Consider the following 20,193-nt stretch of genomic DNA (forward strand, 5'->3'; position numbering starts at 1 on the left):
TCTTATGGATAACAGTATCAAGCAAAGGACTTTACTCTTAATAATAATAATAATAATAATAATAATAATAATAATATGCCATTTAGCAGACGCTTTTATCCAAAGCGACTTACAGTCATGTGCGCATACATTTTTACGTATGGGTGGTCCCGGTGATCGAACCCACTACCCTGGCGTTACAAGCGCCATGCTCTAATTACATTGGTAACTCATGTTCAGTTCTAGGGTCTGGAGCGCTGCGCGAGTGGAAATTTGAAATGGAAGTTATGGAACTCCCTCTCATGCTTGTGTTGTGGGAAAATGTCCACAATGAAAAATACATTAAATGTGGAGAATGATAGGCTACATTTGCATCTGTTGGCCATCAAGTAGGCTATTAATATCTATGCCATTGCAGGCTACTGTAGCCTACCATTTGATACAATAAATATATATTGAAAGTGTTTCTTGCACAGATCCTCTGTCAAACTTTCATCACTCAAACTCTCCTGTCGGATTTATCTATAGTTATGCACATGCGCAAACTGGATTTATTTACATTTATAAACTGGGTGGTTCGAGCTCTGAACGCTGATTGGCTGACAGCCATGGTATATTTATCTTTTGTCTTGCGACATATTCTTAAACTTGCAAGAATTATTATTTTGATAGAAAAACGAATTTTGCTTCTTAGCCTACGTTGTTAAAAATGACATCAATATTCCTTAATTTCCTCGATAACATTATGGAAAAAGGGTTTATTGGATAATTATAAACTGGGTGGTTCGAGCCCTGAATGTTGATTGGCTGAAAGCCATGGTATATTTAAGCAATGAAGCACGAGGGGGTGTGGTATAACGCGGAGTGCCTGGATACAGCCCTTAGCCGTGGTATATTGGCCACATATCACAAACCCCGAGGTGCCTTATTGCTATTATTAACTGGTTACCAACTTAATTAGAGCAGTAAAAATAAATGTTATGTCATACCCATGGTATACGATCTGATATACCACAGCTGTCAGCCAATCAGCATTCAGGGCTCGAACCACCCAGTTTATAACAGATCTTATACTATGGGTATGAAAAAAACATTTATTTTTACTGCTCTAATTACATTGGTAACCAGTTTATAATAGCAATAAGGCACCTCGGGTGATATATGGCCAATATACCACGGCTAGTTTGCCACTGCTAAAATGGCATCATTTTTATGGATATATACAAAGAAATGTCCATTTTAAAAAAGTAAAACGAAACGAAGTGCAGCCAGTTTGCAGTCTTTCCAGCTGCAGTTTGAAGTGATTGTGTTAGCTGTGTTGTTGGCTAGCTCCTCTGAACAACTGTGAGTGTCCTGACAAGTGAGCACATTTTCTATGCCAGCCGAAATCGCGCCTCATTAGCTCATTGTTATGGATGTTTCCAAATAAATGTCACTAGAAAAAGCTTAAACAAATGCAAATACTTTGCTGTTATTCTGGCTGCACGTGACTGTAAATTAGCCGTAGTTGCCTTGTGGGCTGGTTTTATGGGTCATTCGCTAGATATTTTGGCTAGACCTGGCAACCCAGATTGGGTGCACGGTTTGACCACCGCCATTGAAGTGAGGGCGCTCTGCCTTCCTCTCATACCAGTGCCTCTCACTCTGCCTGTCCGTCACACGTTGTGTACACTGGTACGGCGGGCGGCCTGACCCCCCACGAACCGGCGACTTCCTCTTTTTCAGATTTCATGGCGATCGGGAGAGAGGGAAGACCACCGACGCACACACACTGTCTCAATCCAACCGAAATACATTTATTGGGGTAAATAATCCGCCGCTCGTGCATTACTACGTTACCGGGGTAGCGAATGATGCACGCATAACGTGCACGTGGGGGATATCCACGTTTCCTCGGTGATCTTGCGTTACTGAATTTCAGATATTCACTTTGTAGCGCCATTCGCTAATAACGAATCGGACGAAATGGGATCCACCAGTACGCATCTCCCACACGCAATAACGTTAGGCTAGCAAGCAAGCTAACTTGCTATGCTAACCATCCAACGGTAGTTTGATATGTTTGTTAAAATATAAACTAGCCACCATTAGGTCGAACTTTTTCTGTATTTTTGGCATGCTTACAGCGCGTTTTGTTTAATTCAAATATGATTCCGATAATAAGTAACGATGTGTTTATCTGGCACGGTTATCTGACCAACTAACCTTAGCTAATGTTAGCTTACTGGCTAACTAGCTAGCCAGATGCGAAAACAAACGGTCGTTATTAGTAGCCATCCAGTTAATTTAGTTACGAAGGTTAGTTAACTAGCTAGCTAACATGGCGGCTTCTGCAGAGTTTTGAAACTTGTAGCTAGCTGTTCGATAGTGAAATGTACTAAACTTTATCAGCCACATGTTGTAATGGGTTGGGCTTGCAAACAACTGTATTGGATACTTTGTATCAACCTTGCTCTTGTAAAATTATTAAAAACTGCCATTGTTTCCGTAACCCACTCACTGTTGATTACAGTGTGATGGGTTTCAAGTTTGGAATGCATAACGTTAATCATGACAACTTTGAGCATTTATACGTTTTGGAATGTTGTCCGAACCTCTCAAACTCAAATTGTGATTATATGTAAGTGTCATGTCATAGTAGTGAATAGATATTTTTTATTAGGGAAAGTTAGGCTGGCTAATTTCCCCCTCACATTATGCCAGTGTACATCATCAAATGATAGCCAACTAACTGTTCTCTCTACGTTGGAGTCCAGTTTGTAAGCATAACTTGTACACATTATAATATGGCAGACAACCCTGTCCAAATTGATAGAAACTAGTCGTCATCTGACAGTGATCAAGGCCTAACTACTGTTCCACAAACACTTTCTGTTATAAGGCCTCTCATCACTCTGCCGAAGTACTCCATGTTTAGCACTCACCTTTTTATATTGGTTAGGCCTAGAAGTGACTGATGTGGTATTGTTTGGGGTGGGCCCTGGGCATGTGAGAGGTGGGTCGGGCGTTATGAGAATGCATCTTATATAATCACACACTTTTTCTTCTTAAATTGGGTCGTTGGAGGATGATTTAGGTCATGGGAGGACAGTCAACTTATAATTTGCGTCTTGAGATGAAAACGTTTAATAACCCCTATCAGTTATCTAAGTGTATATGTTTGTGTGAGTGAAGAAGGCCCTCTGATAATAACTAAATCATTTTTTTGGCTTGACAGTGAGATCTAAGCAGACAGACACTGAGCGGATTCTCCTGCTGGTAAGTCAGCCACTCCTCCATATGGTCACTAGTCTTTCCGTTTAGGCTTTGAAGGTGCACCATCTCTTTGTCCCTCCCGTTTAGGTAATTTATCTCGCACCATTGGATAGGTGAAAGCAAGGGTTATGAACTACATGACTTTCACCAATCCAGTCAAGTCAGAGTAGGTATAATCTTTAGGGAGAGAAGAATGGATGCATTTTCAAAGTACTGAAACAGGCCCTAGGTTTAAATTGACCACAGAGAAAGCAGAAGTCAGAATACACACTTGCCAATACCACACTACGTGGGTATATGTTTATTTGGGTGTAATTTCTGTTTTAGTTTGATGCAATATTGTACAATGCAAGTGTAAACAACTTGGATTGCTTATTCTTTACCAGTAAAGTTTGACAGAATTTGAGAGGGAGGGAGAAGACACTTTTATTTGTGTAAGAACATAGGATTATCATTAGTTTAGTAGACGCCTAAACCTTAAGGCCCTGTGTTATTGTAACTTCTTAAGGCTCCTTAACCTTAAGGCCCTGTGTTATTGTAACTTCTTAAGGCTCCTAAACCTTAAGGCCCTGTGTTATTGTAACTTCTTAAGGCTCCTAAACCTTAAGGCCCTGTGTTATTGTAACTTCTTAAGGCTCCTAAACCTTAAGGCCCTGTGTTATTGTAACTTCTTAAGGCTCCTAAACCTTAAGGCCCTGTGTTATTGTAACTTCTTAAGGCTCCTAAACCTTAAGGCCCTGTGTTATTGTAACTTCTTAAGGCTCCTAAACCTTAAGGCCCTGTGTTATTGTAACTTCTTAAGGCTCCTAAACCTTAAGGCCCTGTGTTATTGTAACTTCTAAGGCTCCTAAACCTTAAGGCCCTGTGTTATTGTAACTTCTTAAGGCTCCTAAACCTTAAGGCCCTGTGTTATTGTAACTTCTTAAGGCTCCTAAACCTTAAGGCCCTGTGTTATTGTAACTTCTTAAGGCTCCTAAACCTTAAGGCCCTGTGTTATTGTAACTTCTTAAGGCTCCTAAACCTTAAGGCCCTGTGTTATTGTAACTTCTTAAGGCTCCTAAACCTTAGGGCCCTGTGTTATTGTAACTTCTTAAGGCTCCTAAACTTGAAACCACATTTGCATCAACTAACCTCTGAAGATCCTGCAGCAGTAACTGCACCATACAGTAACTGTGATAGTGGGGTTTTTCCCTCTCTCAAATTCTGTAAAACTTTATTGGTACGAAATACGCAATCCAAGTTGCAGAAGCAATACAACAGAAATGACTAATAAAACCTTTCACATTCTAACAGGTCACAACTCTCTGTCTCTCTTGCGCTCTCTCCCCCTCTCTCACTATATCTCTCTCTGTGCAGGTGTTGCTCAGTGGGCAGTAGTGGTTTCTAGTGCTGGTGTTCTGTTGAAGGGGCTCCTTAGCGCTCTGTGCTGTTGTCTTGCTGTGTCCTGGGTTAGGACTGCCAGCCTATGGCTCTAATGGACAAACACAAAGTAAAGCGACAAAGACTCGACCGCATTTGTGAGGGTAAGGAGCCATGTTTTGCGACACACAAACGCACGCACAGACCACATACACACTGACCATACACACACTGCGCATCTTACATCTTATCTTTTTCTATAATAGGCATTTTAAATATTAAGATTTCACAATTAATTTTACCAGGTTATAGTCATATGGTAATTAGTATTCTCACATGATATTCTCACACCTCCATCACAAATTCAGAATACAAAATGGTTTCTACAAGTCTGATTTGGTGTATTAGAACATCCTCCAGAGAGGATGTGCAGTGTTTTTCAAATTGATTGAATGTATGATTACTGCTTCTTATCGCATGCCTATGTATATAATCTTTTGCACTTTCAGTGCATTCGGAAAGTATTCAGACCCCTTGACCTTTTCCACATTTGTTACGCTACAGCCTTATTCTAAAACTGCATTTATTTATTTATTATATTCCCCTCAATCTACACACAATACCCCATAATGACGAAGTGAAAACAGGTTTTTAGAACATTTTGCAAATGTCTTAAAAATAAAAAAACAGAAATACCTTGTTTACATAAGTATTCAGACCCTTTGCTATGAGACTCTAAATTGAGCTCAGGTGCATCTTGTTTCCATTGATCTTCCTTGAGATGTTTCTACAACTTGATTGGAGTCCACCTGTGGTAAATTCAATTGATTGGACATGATTTGGAAAGGCACACGCCTGTCTATATAAAGTCCCACAGTTTACCATACATGTCAGAGCAAAAACCAAGCCATGAGGTTGAAGGAATTGTCCGTAGAACTCAGAGAAAGGATTGTGTCGAGGCACAGATCTGGGGAAGGGTACTAAACAATTTCTGCAGCATTGAAGGTCCCCAAGAACACAGTGGCCTCCATCATTCTTAAATGGAACAAGTTTGGAACCACCAAGACTCTTCCTAGCTGGCTGCCCGCTCAATTTGAGCAATCAAGGGAGAAGGGCCTTGGTCAGGGAGGTGACCAAGAACCCGATGGTCACTCTGAAAGAGCAACAGAGTTCCTCTGTGGAGATGGGAGAACCTTCCAGAAGGACAACCATCTCTGCAGCACTCCACCAATCAGGCCTTTTTTTTTTTGTGGCCAGACGGAAGCCACTCCTCAGTAAAAGGCACATGACAGCCCGCTTGGAGTTTGCCAAAAGGCACCTAAACGAGACTCACACCATGAGAAACAAGATTATCTGGTCAGATGAAACCAAGATTGAACTCGTTGGCCTAAATGCCAAGCGTCACATCTGGAGAAAACCTGGGGCACCATCCCTATAGTGAAGCATGGTGGTGGCACCATCATGCTGTGGGGATGTTTTTCAGCGGCAGGGACAGGGAGACCAGTTGGGATCGAGGGAAAGATGAACGGAGCAAAGTACAGCGAGATCCTTGATGAAAACCTGCTCCAGAGCACTCAGGACCTCAGACTGGGGCGAAGGTTCACCTTCCAACAGGACCACGACCCTAAGCACACAGCCAAGACAACGCAGGAGTGGCTTCAGGACAAGTCTCTGAATAAATGTCCTTGAGTGGCCTAGCCAGAGCCCGACTTGAATCCGATCGAACATCTCTGGAGAGACCTGAAAATAGCTGTGCAGAGACGCTCCCCATCCAACCTGACAGAGCTTGCGCTTGAGGCTCTGCAGAGAAGAATGGGAGAAACACCCCAAATACAGCTGTGCCAAGCATGTAGCGTCATACCCAAGAAGACTTGATGCTGTAATCGCTGCCAAAGGTGCTTCAACAAAGTACTGAGTAAGGGTCTGAATACTGTTGTAAATGTGATATTTCAGTTTTTTTGCTTTGCTTTGTCATTATGGGGTATTGTGTGTAGATTGACGAGGAAAAACATATTTAATCCGTTTTAGAATAAGGCTGTAACATATCAAAATTTGGAAAAAGTCAAGGGGTCTGAATACTTTCCGAATGCACTGTACATCAGCTGCTGATATGGGAAATCTGTTATTAATGATCAGCCTATTGGTGTGTGGAGTGGCAGATAGGATATAGGGCTGGGAATTGCCAGGGACCCGAGGATATTATTACAACGCTTTGGTGGCAATACGATATGTATTGCGACTCTCACGGTTGTAAAGGTATTGCGATTTTATTCGATGTTCCAAACATATTGCTCACCATATGTCTGCTGCAGAGAGACGAGAGAGCATGAGAAAATTAGTTTTGATCAGTCATGGAAATAGAAGCGCTGAAAATAAATGTGGCTCCCTTATTTCAAAAGAAGACGGAGAACAAGCTATGAAGGAAAAATGCTGGAGTTTTGGTGCAGGTACAGCCAACTAACTCAAAAATAATATTGCGATATTGTCAAAATATAGTCAAAAATAATATCCTGATATTTTTACGTTTACATTTTAGTCATTTAGCAGACGCTCTTATCCAGAACGACTTACAGTTAGTGAGTGCAAACATAATTTTTTTATACTGGCCCCCCGTGGGAATCGAACCCACAACCCTGGCGTTGCAAACGCCATGCTCTACCAACTGAGCTACATCCCTGCCGGTCATTCCCTCCCCTAACCTGGACGACGCTGGGCCAATTGTGCGCCGCCCCATGAGTCTCCCGGGCGCGGCCGGCTACGACAGAGCCTGGATATGTAACTGTATTGATTCCCCCCCCTCCCTCCCACATCACTAGTAGAATAGTGTAGTGATGGGTTCGGGATAGTCAGAGAGAGAGCAAAATGCCCTTATCTCACTTCCTGTTTCTGTCTGTGGGTATTTCAAGAGGGGTTAGTGGGTGGCCAAGGTCAAAATGTTGAGGATGATTGAGTACATGACAGGCTAGAAAAATAGACCAGTTAGATTACAACATGATCAGTGTTTTTTGACAATGACTGAAATGAACTGAAAAGGTAGAATGGTGTCGCTTTGGCCTAGATGTAAAACAAATAAATTGGTATTGCAAGTCATGCTAAGCCTCAATTTGTAGTGTATACAAATGTCATAAAAAGGTTATGAAATCATATAAAAGATGGTCCAGTTATCTTATTAAATTCTGGACATATTAGACTAAATTCTGGTCTGTACTAGCCCAGTCCAAACTAAATAAAATGGTGCAAAATGCAGCCCTTGGGTGATGTTGAGATAAAATGGAGGGAGTTGTCTGGGAGAGTCAGGTCCCCTGAGATGAGCGAGAGTAGCAGGGTGAGGGGTCGCAGCCGTGGCTACAGGGAAACAGGCCAGCTGTCTCTTTAAAAAACAACAACAGCCAGACCCAGCCACTGCCTGGCTATGCTAATGAGGTTAGTGCTGGTTGGCTGGCCCTCAATGGAGCCGCCCGTGATTGGAGCCGGACAGTGGGGGAGGGGCTGGGTGTGGATGACAGCAGGGACCTAGCCGGCCACGAACAGTCTGACAGAACGAGAGCGAGAAAAGAAAGAACGATAGAGGGAGAGAGCGAGGCAAGAGAGCGTGAGAGAGAGAGAGAGAGAGAGAGAGGAAGACAGGCTGGCAAACTTCATAATGCAAGGTTAGGCGCCGTGTGTGTGTTGTTAATTGTGTGTGTGAAGGAGAGCTTGAAGATGGAAGGGGGCGATATGGGCTTGGGTGTGGTGTTGCCGACGAGTGTGTGTGTCGTTTCCTTTTTGCTCAGCGTGTCCTTGTAGCGAATTGAGCAACTGTGTGTGTGTGCACGGCGCCTGCGTGTTTGTGTGTGTTATTGTGTGTCTGGCTAGAGGTTGGGTGGAGTAGTGCTGCATTATCATCCTGCCCCTCCCCCTCTCCCTCGCTCTGCTCTCTCTCTCACACTCCTTAAACCAAGGGAAAGAGAAAGGAGGAGGAGGGAGGGAAAGAAAAGGAGGAGGAGGGAGAATGAATGAAGCGCTGAATGAATTGCATTGTGTGCGCGGCCATGCTTGTGCTCCATAAGCCTTGTACGCAAGCGTCCTTTACTCAAATGTGTTTGCGCTTCTACGGTTGCCTTTTGTTAACCAGTAATTGTGAATCCATTGTGATCTCCAGCATGTGGAGATTAAGATAAAGGAAAATGCTTTATGTTTTTTAATGAGATGTAGATTCACGTTCTTAAGCCTTCTCAGCTAGGCCCAGTTGGGAAGTTGGGAAATGCTCTGACGTCACAGGAAGTGTCTACAAATATTTGTCTTCCACCGCCTGCCAGCCACCAGTTCCTATCCTACTCCCCCCTCTCTTTGTCCCTCCCCCACACTCCCACTATGACACAGGACATATTGTTTGTGGATGTCTGTCTGTGTGTCTCTGTCCCTGCATGCATCCTGCCCTCTGTCCAAGTGAATGTTCCAGTGAGACACATGTATTCCCCCCCCCCCTTCTTGTCCCTCTCCCCCACCCCAGACCATACACCTGTCACGCAGAGACCGTGTGTGTGTGTGCGCGCTTCTGGTCTAGAGGCCAGTGGTGTGGTCTGGTGTGTGTTACATCTCTCTCTCTGTGTGTGTGAGAAATGGGCAGTGCGTTCCGATTCAGAAGGCCAGTTCATGTTTAGTTCAGTGAGAAGGAGAGCGCGAAGACATACACACACAAATATGTCCTATGATGATGGTATCGGTGGTGATGTTAGCTGTTGTTGCAGTTGGCCACATTTGTCTAGTGACCTTTGGCACAGATGTTTGCCTTGTGCTTTGTCTCACATTCTGGCCACTTGGTGCTGAATGATTGTTGAGGATTTCGATGCAGACGTTGATGGTTATTTTGGGTGAACGTTTGCAGCACAATGGTGGACAAATGTAGCCATGTATCAGTGGCGTGTGTTTACAGATGTGTGTACAGAACAGGTGTGTGTGTGTGTTTGGGGCGGGCTGGTACAGCCTCACTCGTCTGGAGCCTCCAGACGAGGGAATTTAGGTCATGACTCCGAAGAGGCTCTCTCTACCCCCTCCCCCCTTCTTCCCCGCATCTCAACCCCTCTACTGCCCCTCCCCCAGCCGTCACACTCGACCTCCACTGGCACTGCAGCCAGCTACAGTGTAGCTCCACAAGCATCTTCATCCTCTGCTCTGGCTAGAGTCAGGGATGTGTGTGTCCTTCAGTATGTCTTACATGTGTCATCATAGCATGTGTGTCTGAATGCCATGGGGTTGGATGTATTGACCTTTCAGGTTAGTTATTGTGTTGGACCCCCCCTGTCTCTTTGTCATCTCAAATGCTCTCTCTGCAGCAGCAGATCCAGTTACACGTTACCATTGCGTAACCGTCACGCACGCGCACGCACTGATCCATTTTTACATTTTAGTCATTTAGCAGACGCTCTTATCCAGAGCGACTTACAGTTAGTGAGTGCATACATTATTTTTTATTTATTTTTTCATACTGGCCCCCCGTGGGAATCAAACCCACAACCCTGGCTCTACCAACTGAGCTACATCCCTGCCGGCCATTCCCTCCCCTACCCTGGACGACGCTGGGCCAATGGTGCGCCGCCCCATGGGTCTCCCGGTCACGGCCGGCTACGACAGAGCCTGGATTCGAACCAGGATCTCTAGTGGCACAGCTAGCACTGCGATGCAGTGCCTTAGACCACTGCGCCACTCGGGATCCCTCAGGGTGCCAGTGTTGACAAGGCCCTGGCTGTTTGTGTGGGAGGAGAAGAGAGCATCATGGGACTCACTTTGGGAGAGTTTGCTTTGGTAGTAGTAATCATGTTAGTGGTCATTGGTCAGACTCAGTCACTGTTCAGGTTGAACCCGCTCTGGCCCCAGCACTGATGATGCCAGTGGCTATGATCATCCCTGGGCAAGTTCAGAGGGACTCTAATAGTGTGTATTGTAATGGTCAAGGCAATGGTGCGTGTAGAAGGTTTAGGGCAGTGACTCATTTTGCCCAGACTCCAGAAAGATTGTCGAATCACTAACCTCTGTGAACAGTCACATCTGAATAACATGGTGTGGTATGCTGTGTTTTTTACTGTATCACACATTCCCAAAGGAAGCCATTTTGTATGGGCAAACGACCAACTCAAAATGGACTGTAAACATCAGATAAACACTTATCGTTTGATGGTTATAATATGGACATTTTCAAAAATGTGTCCCGTTCTGGAATCAAACCCACAACCCTTAGTGTTGCTAGCACCATGCTCCAACCAACCTAGCCAGCCATTGGAACCAAAGCAGCACATACGATTTCAGAAGAATGCAACTATTTAGTGACCTTTTCATAATGCCAAATCATGTCTTAACTGTCCCCCTCTCCCCTGTGTGCAGGCATCCGCCCCCCCATCCTGAACGGGCCCATGCACCCTCGGCCCCTGGTGGCCCTGCTGGACGGGCGTGACTGCACCATAGAGATGCCCATCCTCAAGGACGTGGCCACTGTGGCCTTCTGTGATGCCCAGTCCACCCAGGAGATACACGAGAAGGTAGAGCTATAAACAAACACACACACTGAGTTTACAAAAAAATTAGGAACACCTGCTCTTTCCATGAACAGACTGACCAGTTGAATCCAGGTGAAAGCTATGATCCCTTATTGATGTCACCTGTTAAAGCCACTTCAATCAGTGTAGATGAAGGGGGGGAGACAGGTTAAAGAAGGTTTTTTAAGCCTTGAGACAATTGAGACATGGATTGTCTGTGTGTGCCATTCAGAGGGTGAATGGGCAAGACAGAAGATTTAAGTGCCTTTGAACGGGGTATGGTAGTAGGTGTCAGGTGCACCGTTTTGAGTGTGTCAAGAACTGCAACGGTGCTAGGTTTTTCACACTCAACAGTTTCCTGTGTATATCAAGAATGGTCCACCACCCAAAAGACATCCAGCCAACTTGACACAACTGTGGGAAGCATTGTCAACATGGGCCAGCATCCCTGTGGAACGCTTTCGACACCTTGTAGAGTCCCATGCCCTGACAAATTGAGGCTGTTCTGAGGGCAAAAGGGGTTGCAACTCAATATTAGGAAGATGTTCACTCAGTATATAATTTATAAGGCAACATACACTATGTGGTTGTAAGCTTCCTGTTCATGTGGCTATAAGCGGCAGTTCCTGATTTTAAAAAAATACAATAAAGTTATTCAAGACTACCTCCTGACTGCCAGCCATATGTTTATTTGAGTATTTATGCACTCTCCCTTTAACGCCCTGTCTAACCAGCAGTATATTGGTGTGTTAACCCTGTCTAACGGTCCTCTGTAGCTCAATTGGTAGAGCACGGCGCTTGTAACGCCAGGGTAGTGGGTTCGATCCCCGGGACCACCCATACACAAAAATGTATGCACGCATGACTGTAAGTCGCTTTGGATAAAAGCGTCTGTTAAATGGCTTATTATTATATTATTATTATTATTATTATATTATAACGGTGTGTGTAAACCCTGTGTTACCAGCTGTATAACGGTGTCTGTGTATTAACCCCGTAGGTGCTGAACGAGGCAGTGGGGGCTCTGCTCTACCACACCATCACTCTCTCCAGAGACGACCTGGATAAGTTCAAAGGCCTCCGAGTCATCGTCAGGATCGGCAGTGGCTTCGACAACGTCGACATCAAAGCTGCAGCTGAGCTGGGTGAGTCATGCACGAATACACACACACAGTATGCCGACGAACAGGTACGCACACACACACACACACACACACGGATGCATATTACACATAATCAGATACACAGCCTTTCCAAGATCTGCCCCATCAGTCCTCTCTTTCCTTCATCTTACCATCTCCCTCTCTCCCAGGCATCGCAGTGTGTAACGTGCCAGCGTGCTCGGTGGAGGAGACGGCCGACACGTCCATGTGTCTGATCCTGAACCTGTACCGCCGCGTCACCTGGATGCATCAGGCCCTGAGGGAGGGCACCAGGGCCTCCAGCGTGGAGCAGATCAGGGAAGTGGCCGGGGGAGCTGCCCGCATCCGGGGGGAGACGCTGGGCATCATCGGCCTGGGTGAGTGGGGGTACTCTGGGCAAGGGTATGGAGGTTGATGGAGTTACTGGGCAGTGGAGAATGGGGCTGATTTGGAGCAGCTGATTTTGATGTAAGGCTAGTGGCCTCCAGTCTGGCCTGTTTTCAATTGAGAATTGTAGCTGCCAGAGGCCTTGGGTACATACAGTGGGGGGAAAAAGTATTTAGTCAGCCACCAATTGTGCAAGTTCTCCCACTTAAAAAGATGAGAGGCCTGTAATTATCATCATAGTTACACGTCAACTATGACAGACAAATTGAGATTTTTTTTTCTCCAGAAAATCACATTGTAGGATTTGTTATGAATTTATTTGCAAATTATGGTGGAAAATAAGTATTTGGTCACCTACAAACAAGCAAGATTTCTGGCTCTCACAGACCTGTAACTTCTTCTTTAAGAGGCTCCCCTGTCCTCCACTCGTTACCTGTATTAATGGCACCTGTTTGAACTTGTTATCAGTATAAAAGACACCTGTCCACAACCTCAAACAGTCACACTCCAAACTCCACTATGGCCAAGACCAAAGAGCTGTCAAAGGAACTTGAAACAAAATTGTAGACCTGCACCAGGCTGGGAAGACTGAATCTGCAATAGGTAAGCAGCTTGGTTTGAAGAAATCAACTGTGGGAGCAATTATTATGAAATGGAAGACATACAAGACCACTGATAATCTCCCTCGATCTGGGGCTCCACGCAAGATCTCACCCCGTGGGGTCAAAATGATCACAAGAACGGTGAGCAAAAATCCCAGAACCACACGGGGGGACCTAGTGAATGACCTGCAGAGAGCTGGGACCAAAGTAACAAAGCCTACCATCAGTAACACACTACGCCGCCAGGGACTCAAATCCTGCAGTGCCAGACGTGTCCCCCTGCTTAAGCCAGTACATGTCCAGGCCCGTCTGAAGTTTTGCTAGAGTGCATTTGGATGATCCAGAAGAGGATTGGGAGAATGTCATATGGTCAGATGAAACCAAAATAGAACTTTTTGGTAAAAACTCAACTTGTCGTGTTTGGAGGACAAAGAATGCTGAGTTGCATCCAAAGAACACCATACCTACTGTGAAGCATGGGGGTGGAAACATCATGCTTTGGGGCTGTTTTTCTGCAAAGGGACCAGGACGACTGATCCGTGTAAAGGAAAGAATGAATGGGGCCATGTATCGTGAGATTTTGAGTGAAAACCTCCTTCCATCAGCAAGGGCATTGAAGATGAAACGTGGCTGGGTCTTTCAGCATGACAATGATCCCAAACACACCGCCCGGGCAACGAAGGAGTGGCTTCGTAAGAAGCATTTCAAGGTCCTGGAGGGGCCTAGCCAGTCTCCAGATCTCAACCCCATAGAACATCTTTGGAGGGAGTTGAAAGTCTGTGTTGCCCAGCGACAGCCCCAAAACATCACTGCTCTAGAGGAGATCTGCATGGAGGAATGGGCCAAAATACCAGCAACAGTGTGTGAAAACCTTGTGAAGACTTACAGAAAACGTTTGACCTGTGTCATTGCCAACAAAGGGTATATAACAAAGTATTGAGAAACTTTTGTTATTGACCAAATACTTATTTTCCACCATAATTTGCAAATAAATTCATTAAAAGTCCTACAATGTGTTTTCTGGATTTTTTTTCTCATTTTGTCTGTCATAGTTGACGTGTACCTATGATGAAAATTACAGGCCTCTCTCATCTTTCTAAGTGGGAGAACTTGCGCAATTGGTGGCTGACTAAATACTTTTTTCCCCCACTGTATATGCCCCGCCATGGAAATACAAACACTAGTTAACCCTGTGCGGTCCTCTCCCTGCAGGTCGTGTGGGCCAGGCGGTGGCTCTGCGGGCCAAGGCGTTTGGTTTCGGGGTGATCTTCTACGACCCCTACCTACCCGACGGCGTGGAACGCTCCCTGGGCCTGCAGAGGATGGCTACCCTCCAAGACCTGCTCATCCACTCTGACTGTGTCTCTCTACACTGCAGCCTCAACGAACACAACCACCACCTCATCAACGACTTCACCATCAAACAGGTACGCAATGTCAGATGCGCACACACACACGTACACACACATATTTTATGTGTATGTTTTAGGGCTGTCAAACGATTAAAATAATTGCGATTAATTGCAAAATTTTCTGTAGTTAATCACGATTAATCCCCAGAAAAATATTTGCTCAAATTTGGCCCTTAAGAAAAAAACAATCCCAGTAAAAAGCAGTGCATTGAGTTACAGGCATATTATGCTTTTATTTTAAGGGATGGAAACAGTCTGTATCAGAAATCAAATGTAAGCATAGTAGCTACATGTAATATTTTTGCTTTGTAATTTCAGAACATGTGTTTTTAATATCAAAATGTATGCACTCACTAACTGTAAGTCGCTCTGGATAAGAGCGTCTGCTAAATGACTAAAATGTAATACACACACACACACACACACACACACACACACACACACACACACACACACACACACACACACATATATACAGTTAAAGCTTCAGGCATTCTAAATGAGTGTCCTCTCAATTTCTGATTAGAGGGTTGAGTACAGGAAAACAGAACTGTCTCTATGGATACAAAGAACAAAAAGCATTTAAACCTGTTCAACAATGTTATGAATTCCACAGAAGAACAAAACAGATCAGCCAGGTCTGAGTTCATGTAATACAGCTATTAGATGTAGCCTAGGCTACTTCAACATGAACTAGTCACAAGCTGTTACTACTAGAATTGGGATAATTTGCTTAAATCATTTGACCTGAGAAATGCAACAAAAACAGTAGCTAAGTGGAATGGATGTCCTGTTCTGATTCAAATCATTGTGGGAAGTTTGAGTTTTATCGAGGCATTCAGCCATGGCGTTGTAAACATTATTTTGGTTAGCTAGCTAATGTTAGCATAACTAGCTAGCTACTTTTGTACAAATGATGTTTTTGCTGTTATCTAAAGAAACACCTGAGAATGTGTTTATGGTTGAACTTTCTGTACGTTTTCCTTAATTGTTGCTCAAAGCTGCGCTCATAGTGGATGTTTTTAAGGGTGTTTTCACACATAGTCCTCTTTTAAAATAACTGATCTCAGTCCTATTTAAAGTGAACTCGGGGGTAAAGAACTCAGTTCTCTTTGCATTCACACTGCCCTTGCCTTTGAATGAGGACTCCACTCTTTTGTCAGTTCACTTCACCTTTTTTGAGGTCAGAGTCCTCTTTGCGTTCGCATTTCTATGTTTAGAAAGGACCCAAAATATTTGTGCAATATTCACTCAATGCACTCTGGGTAAAAGTACAGGATAAGCCATTCCATCAGAACGTGCTATCAGACAGCTAGATACCTACTTACATTTTGGAAGCTAATAGATTGCATTTTGTTAAAAGATGAGACATACTAAACTACCACACTATTCAAACCCCACATTTGAATAAACAGTTCATGAACCTCTTAGCCTATAGGTCAACATATTGCAGATAATCTGCTAATCGGCACACATTTTTTACGCGAACTGGCACATATTCTCTCTCCAATGTGAAGGGGTTATTGCAGGGGAAACGGTGTTGCAGTAGTCTAGTGTGTGGTGTGGTAGTAATGACAAGCGAACCTGGGGAGCTTTGCGTTCGCATTGTCCTAAAAAAGGGAACCGGACCGCAGAATTCAAGCGAACCAAACTCAGACCACCTCTCGAGATGGTCTCAGTTCGGTTCGCTTCGGGGGCTCTTTTGAGGGGTCCGAGTTCCTTTTGGAGTGTTCACACTACACCAAAAATGAGGGGAACCGCACTGAGTTCACAAAAATTGGCTGAAAGGGACCAAGTGTGAAAACACCCTGAGAGACAGACGGTGCTACAAAACAGAAGCTGCCACCGAGTAGCGGTGTCCGTGCGGAAACACGTGCGCTTAAAAGGGGTCCGTGCGATGAAGAAATGGTGACGCGATTTAAAGGCGTCAAAAAAATGAATGCCTTTTAAAAATGTAACGCCTTATTAACTCGTTAACATTGACAGCCCTAGTATGTTTGTAAATTCACGTGCTTACATGCATATCGAGGTAACTTCCAAAATAATGGAAAGACTTGACTAAATGAGGGATACAAAGTATATTAAAAGCAGGTGCTTCCACACAGGCGTCGTTCTTGAGTTAATTATGGGAGTGTGTGTGTATATAAAGTTAACCCCGTGTGTTCTGTGTGTAGATGCGTCAGGGAGCGTTCCTGGTGAACTCTGCGCGGGGAGGGCTGGTGGATGAGAAGGCTCTGGCTCAGGCCCTGAAGGAAGGACGGATACGAGGAGCCGCACTGGACGTCCACGAGACAGAGCCCTTCAGGTACACACAGCCCTCTGAAGGATCCTAGCCTGATCTCTAACCCCCACACGTCTGTTTGACCGTGCAACCTCCTCTCGCTTTCCCCCTCTAACCCTAACCCGCTCTTTGTTGTTGTAGTTTCTCCCAGGGCCCTCTGAAGGATGCTCCCAACCTCATCTGTACCCCCCACACGTCCTGGTACAGTGAGCAGGCCTCCATCGAGGCCAGAGAGGAGGCAGCCAGGGAGGTGCGCCGTGCCATCACTGGTAAGACACTAACCCCACACATAACTTTGTATTATTAGTTATTACATAGTTATGAATTGGTTATTGATTATTTCAATGGCTTTATGTAGCTTGAGTATAGCTGCATGTTTTGAGGTTCTGAGCTGTCTGGTGTTATATCTTACCTACACTCTTTTTTTGCAAACCAATGTGGTGAGAGTTTAAAAAGGAAATAATAAAAAGCATGTGCAGGAGAGCAAAAAACCCTGAGTGGCTTGTAAGGCACCTCCCCCTTTCAAATATTACTAGAACAAAACAAAAATGGTATCTAGGTTATTGAAATAGAGATTGGGGATTTACACGCTAACCCCTTGTCCCCTGTCTGTCCTCTGTTAGGGCGTATCCCAGACAGTCTGAAGAACTGTGTGAATAAGGAGTATCTGATGGCAGCGTCCCAGTGGCCCAGTATGGAGGCTGCGACAGTCCACCCTGAACTCAACGGAGGCGGTGCATACAGGTGAGACCCTCAGCGGTTAAGGTGAGCACAGGAGAGGAGGACAACCAAGTCAGGAAGTGTATCATGATTATTATTATACTTATTTTATGCAAGATATGATATCTGTTCTTCACAGTAGATTTGTGTGTAGATGAATGTGCTGCAATGTTGCGCCCTCCTGAACAAGGCCCTGATATATATATTTCTCTCTCTCGCTCTCTCTTTACGTCAGGTTTCCTGTGGGTCTGATCAGCGTGGCAGCAGGGGGTCTGACGGGGGCGGGAGCAGGGGTAGAGGCCCTGGCTCACGCCATCGCCCCTGTGTCCCATCCCCCCCACACCTCATCGCCAGGGCAACCCAACAAGGCGGAGGCAGACAGAGACATCCCTTCCGACCAATAGCACCCCAACATTCCTCCGTCACCCCTGGAAACCAACAACCTCACCCTCTCCTCCCACCATCATCGCCACCAACCCTCTTCTCTGACCTCAGGCAGATTGACACTGGGGTCCCGGTTCGATCTGGATCTGTTCAAGCTCCGGCCCTTCAGAACACAGTACCAGCCCAGGAGTGACCTGCCCGTCCACAAAATCCACCTCCGTAACCCTTCCTCGGACCCCCTCAACGCCCCCCCCCCCTCGGACCCCTATCTCCCCCTCTATCCATATTTCCCCCACACCAACAAACCTTCAGCAATAACTCTCTTCTCAAGTATTCAATTGGATTGGCATTTTATTATTTTTTCTTTTTTTTGGAGGAAAAACAAAACATTTTGTTTTGAGTAGCATTTCTGCAGCGAAGCTGGACTGTGAGTCTGGCTGTTGTGATCAGTGAGAGAGGCGTGTAGGGTTGGCCTGGTGTACATTAGTGGCTATCTGATGTTACTGCTATCTTTTCTCTTTCTCTTACGCCTCTCTCTCATTTTAGAAAATGTGTACAAAAGTAAGACAGACACAACACAACATCGGGCTTCTATTGGCCCGATAATTCCTAGCCTGATCCCAGATCTGTATCTAGCTAGCTTTAGCCAAGTCAGCTAAAGCACATACAGATCTGGGACCAGGCTACCTGATTCCCTGTCTGTTGGCTAGTGTAGGGATGAATATTGTCAGTGTAGAGCTGAAACCTTAACATTACCTCTCCTCTGCCGCTACTTGGCTGTGTTAAACCCTGTTTCTTCTCCTTAAAATGGTGAACCCTCTCCGTTGGCAGGCGACAATTCTCTTCCTTGCTTTTACGTCCCGTTTTGATGATGTAATGGCCGAGCTCCTTTGTTCCAACGCCAGTCACTTCCTGTTGGAAGGTCAGATGGATGGCATCCAAAGGACATGTTGTGCTCTGGGTCGACACTCTACAGGCCCTTGCCCACGACGTGGTCTTAAACTCGGCAACAGTTATGTGAAACATTTATTCTGTAAAGGCTGTCCTCTGAAACGGTGTGTCGCTTCAAGATCACGTGAGAACAGTTTCCTATTTTCATTGTGGCTTTTCACCCCCCAAAAAAAAAGGTTGAACTATTGTGCAAGGGTCTTATGTTTCTCAGAGGCACTTCAATTAGTGCAAGGAACTCACACACAGCGAGCTTGCAACATTGTTAGCTTGAGCCCAGTGGGCAGCCTAGAGCAGCACAGGTCAGGTGTGTAGGACCGAGGTTTGGCCAGCAGGGGGTGCCACTGCCATCTGAATGCTCAGTCTGTGGCAGTGCTCAGAGAGAGGGGCAGTGATTTGGCTGCAGCGTTGAGTTGTGTATAACCAACCAGCCAGGCAGCAATGGCGCCCCATGGGTTTTCTTAACACATTCACACAAAGCAGTCAGCCATAGGGAAGGTGATGTACAACACTTTTGCTGTGACATCATTAATTACCGCTGACTTCCAAAGACAACCGGGACCGGTGACAAGGCAAGGACTCGCTGTCTTTCTCTCTCCCAGACCGCTCAGACCTATATCTCAGTCCATCCCCCAACCTCTCTCACCCCATCGGGACCCTGAAGAACTCCGCTCTCCTCTAGTGCTTTATCAGCAAGTGTGGATCCACCCATCCCTTTAAGATAGGGTAAGGCAGTGTAGCCAGCGAGTTGATTCAACCATCCCTTTAAGAAGACAAAGGAATTCACAGTTCCCGTTAAGACCAAAGGGAGAGTGTGTGGAGTCTGTATTCTTACATACTCGTAGTGGCTTTTCAAAGGAGACCGTGCTGTCTGCGTGTGACCCCCCCCCCCCACACACACACACACACACACATTGGTTGTATTGACCAGACGTCTTTCTGAAGGAGTAGTCCCTACGAGTAACTCTTTAACGCCGTCGTCTCTCGTCGTTTCAAGGGAATACCTTTTCTAGTACCTCAGTAACAGATATTGAATGTACGTTCAAACCCTTTTCTTTTTTGTACAGCTTTTGTAGAGACCCCTTTGCTATTCCTGACCAGAAGGGTTGTGAAAATTGTAACAATGATGACAATGATAAATAAATACCCCACTCAATAACCGACATGTCCAAACAACTTTTTAGGATTTCTCTGCTGTTTTTCCCATGTCAA

The 20,193-nt window shown here is 45.2% G+C and overlaps 1 protein-coding gene across 4 annotated transcripts; it reads left to right on the plus strand.

The window, feature by feature from the left end:
* The first annotated feature begins 1,631 nt into the window (after positions 1 to 1,631).
* Positions 1,632 to 19,145, plus strand: LOC121544743 (C-terminal-binding protein 2). Of its 4 annotated transcripts, none has more exons than XM_045208248.1 (11): positions 1,632 to 1,783; positions 3,197 to 3,237; positions 4,591 to 4,757; positions 10,954 to 11,108; positions 12,106 to 12,250; positions 12,418 to 12,624; positions 14,449 to 14,663; positions 16,823 to 16,953; positions 17,071 to 17,198; positions 17,553 to 17,694; positions 17,885 to 17,976. In XM_045208248.1, exons 3-10 carry the CDS (start codon positions 4,700 to 4,702, stop codon positions 17,675 to 17,677), a joined length of 1,164 nt encoding a protein of 387 aa, XP_045064183.1. In that variant the 5' UTR covers positions 1,632 to 1,783; positions 3,197 to 3,237; positions 4,591 to 4,699; the 3' UTR covers positions 17,678 to 17,694; positions 17,885 to 17,976. The 4 variants fall into 4 exon arrangements, with proteins under 4 accessions (XP_045064183.1, XP_041710797.2, XP_045064177.1 ...); XM_041854863.2 differs by having other exon boundaries at positions 1,638 to 1,783; positions 17,553 to 17,673; positions 17,885 to 19,145; XM_045208242.1 differs by lacking the exon at positions 1,632 to 1,783 and adding an exon at positions 1,931 to 2,027 and having other exon boundaries at positions 17,553 to 17,673; positions 17,885 to 19,145.
* Positions 19,146 to 20,193: the final 1,048 nt, after the last annotated feature.

The sequence above is a fragment of the Coregonus clupeaformis genome, chromosome 3 (genome assembly GCF_020615455.1).
Source record: "Coregonus clupeaformis isolate EN_2021a chromosome 3, ASM2061545v1, whole genome shotgun sequence".
In the NCBI taxonomy this organism is placed as follows: domain Eukaryota; kingdom Metazoa; phylum Chordata; class Actinopteri; order Salmoniformes; family Salmonidae; genus Coregonus; species Coregonus clupeaformis.

Bases quoted from the DNA above. Each gene is read 5' to 3' on its own strand.
- LOC121544743 (XM_041854863.2), top strand. From the start codon at position 4,700: ATGGCTCTAATGGACAAACACAAAGTAAAGCGACAAAGACTCGACCGC. The intron at 11,109-12,105 runs GTAGAGCTATAA...TTAACCCCGTAG, and splicing joins CCCAGGAGATACACGAGAAG to GTGCTGAACGAGGCAGTGGG. The intron at 16,954-17,070 runs GTACACACAGCC...TTGTTGTTGTAG, and splicing joins CACGAGACAGAGCCCTTCAG to TTTCTCCCAGGGCCCTCTGA.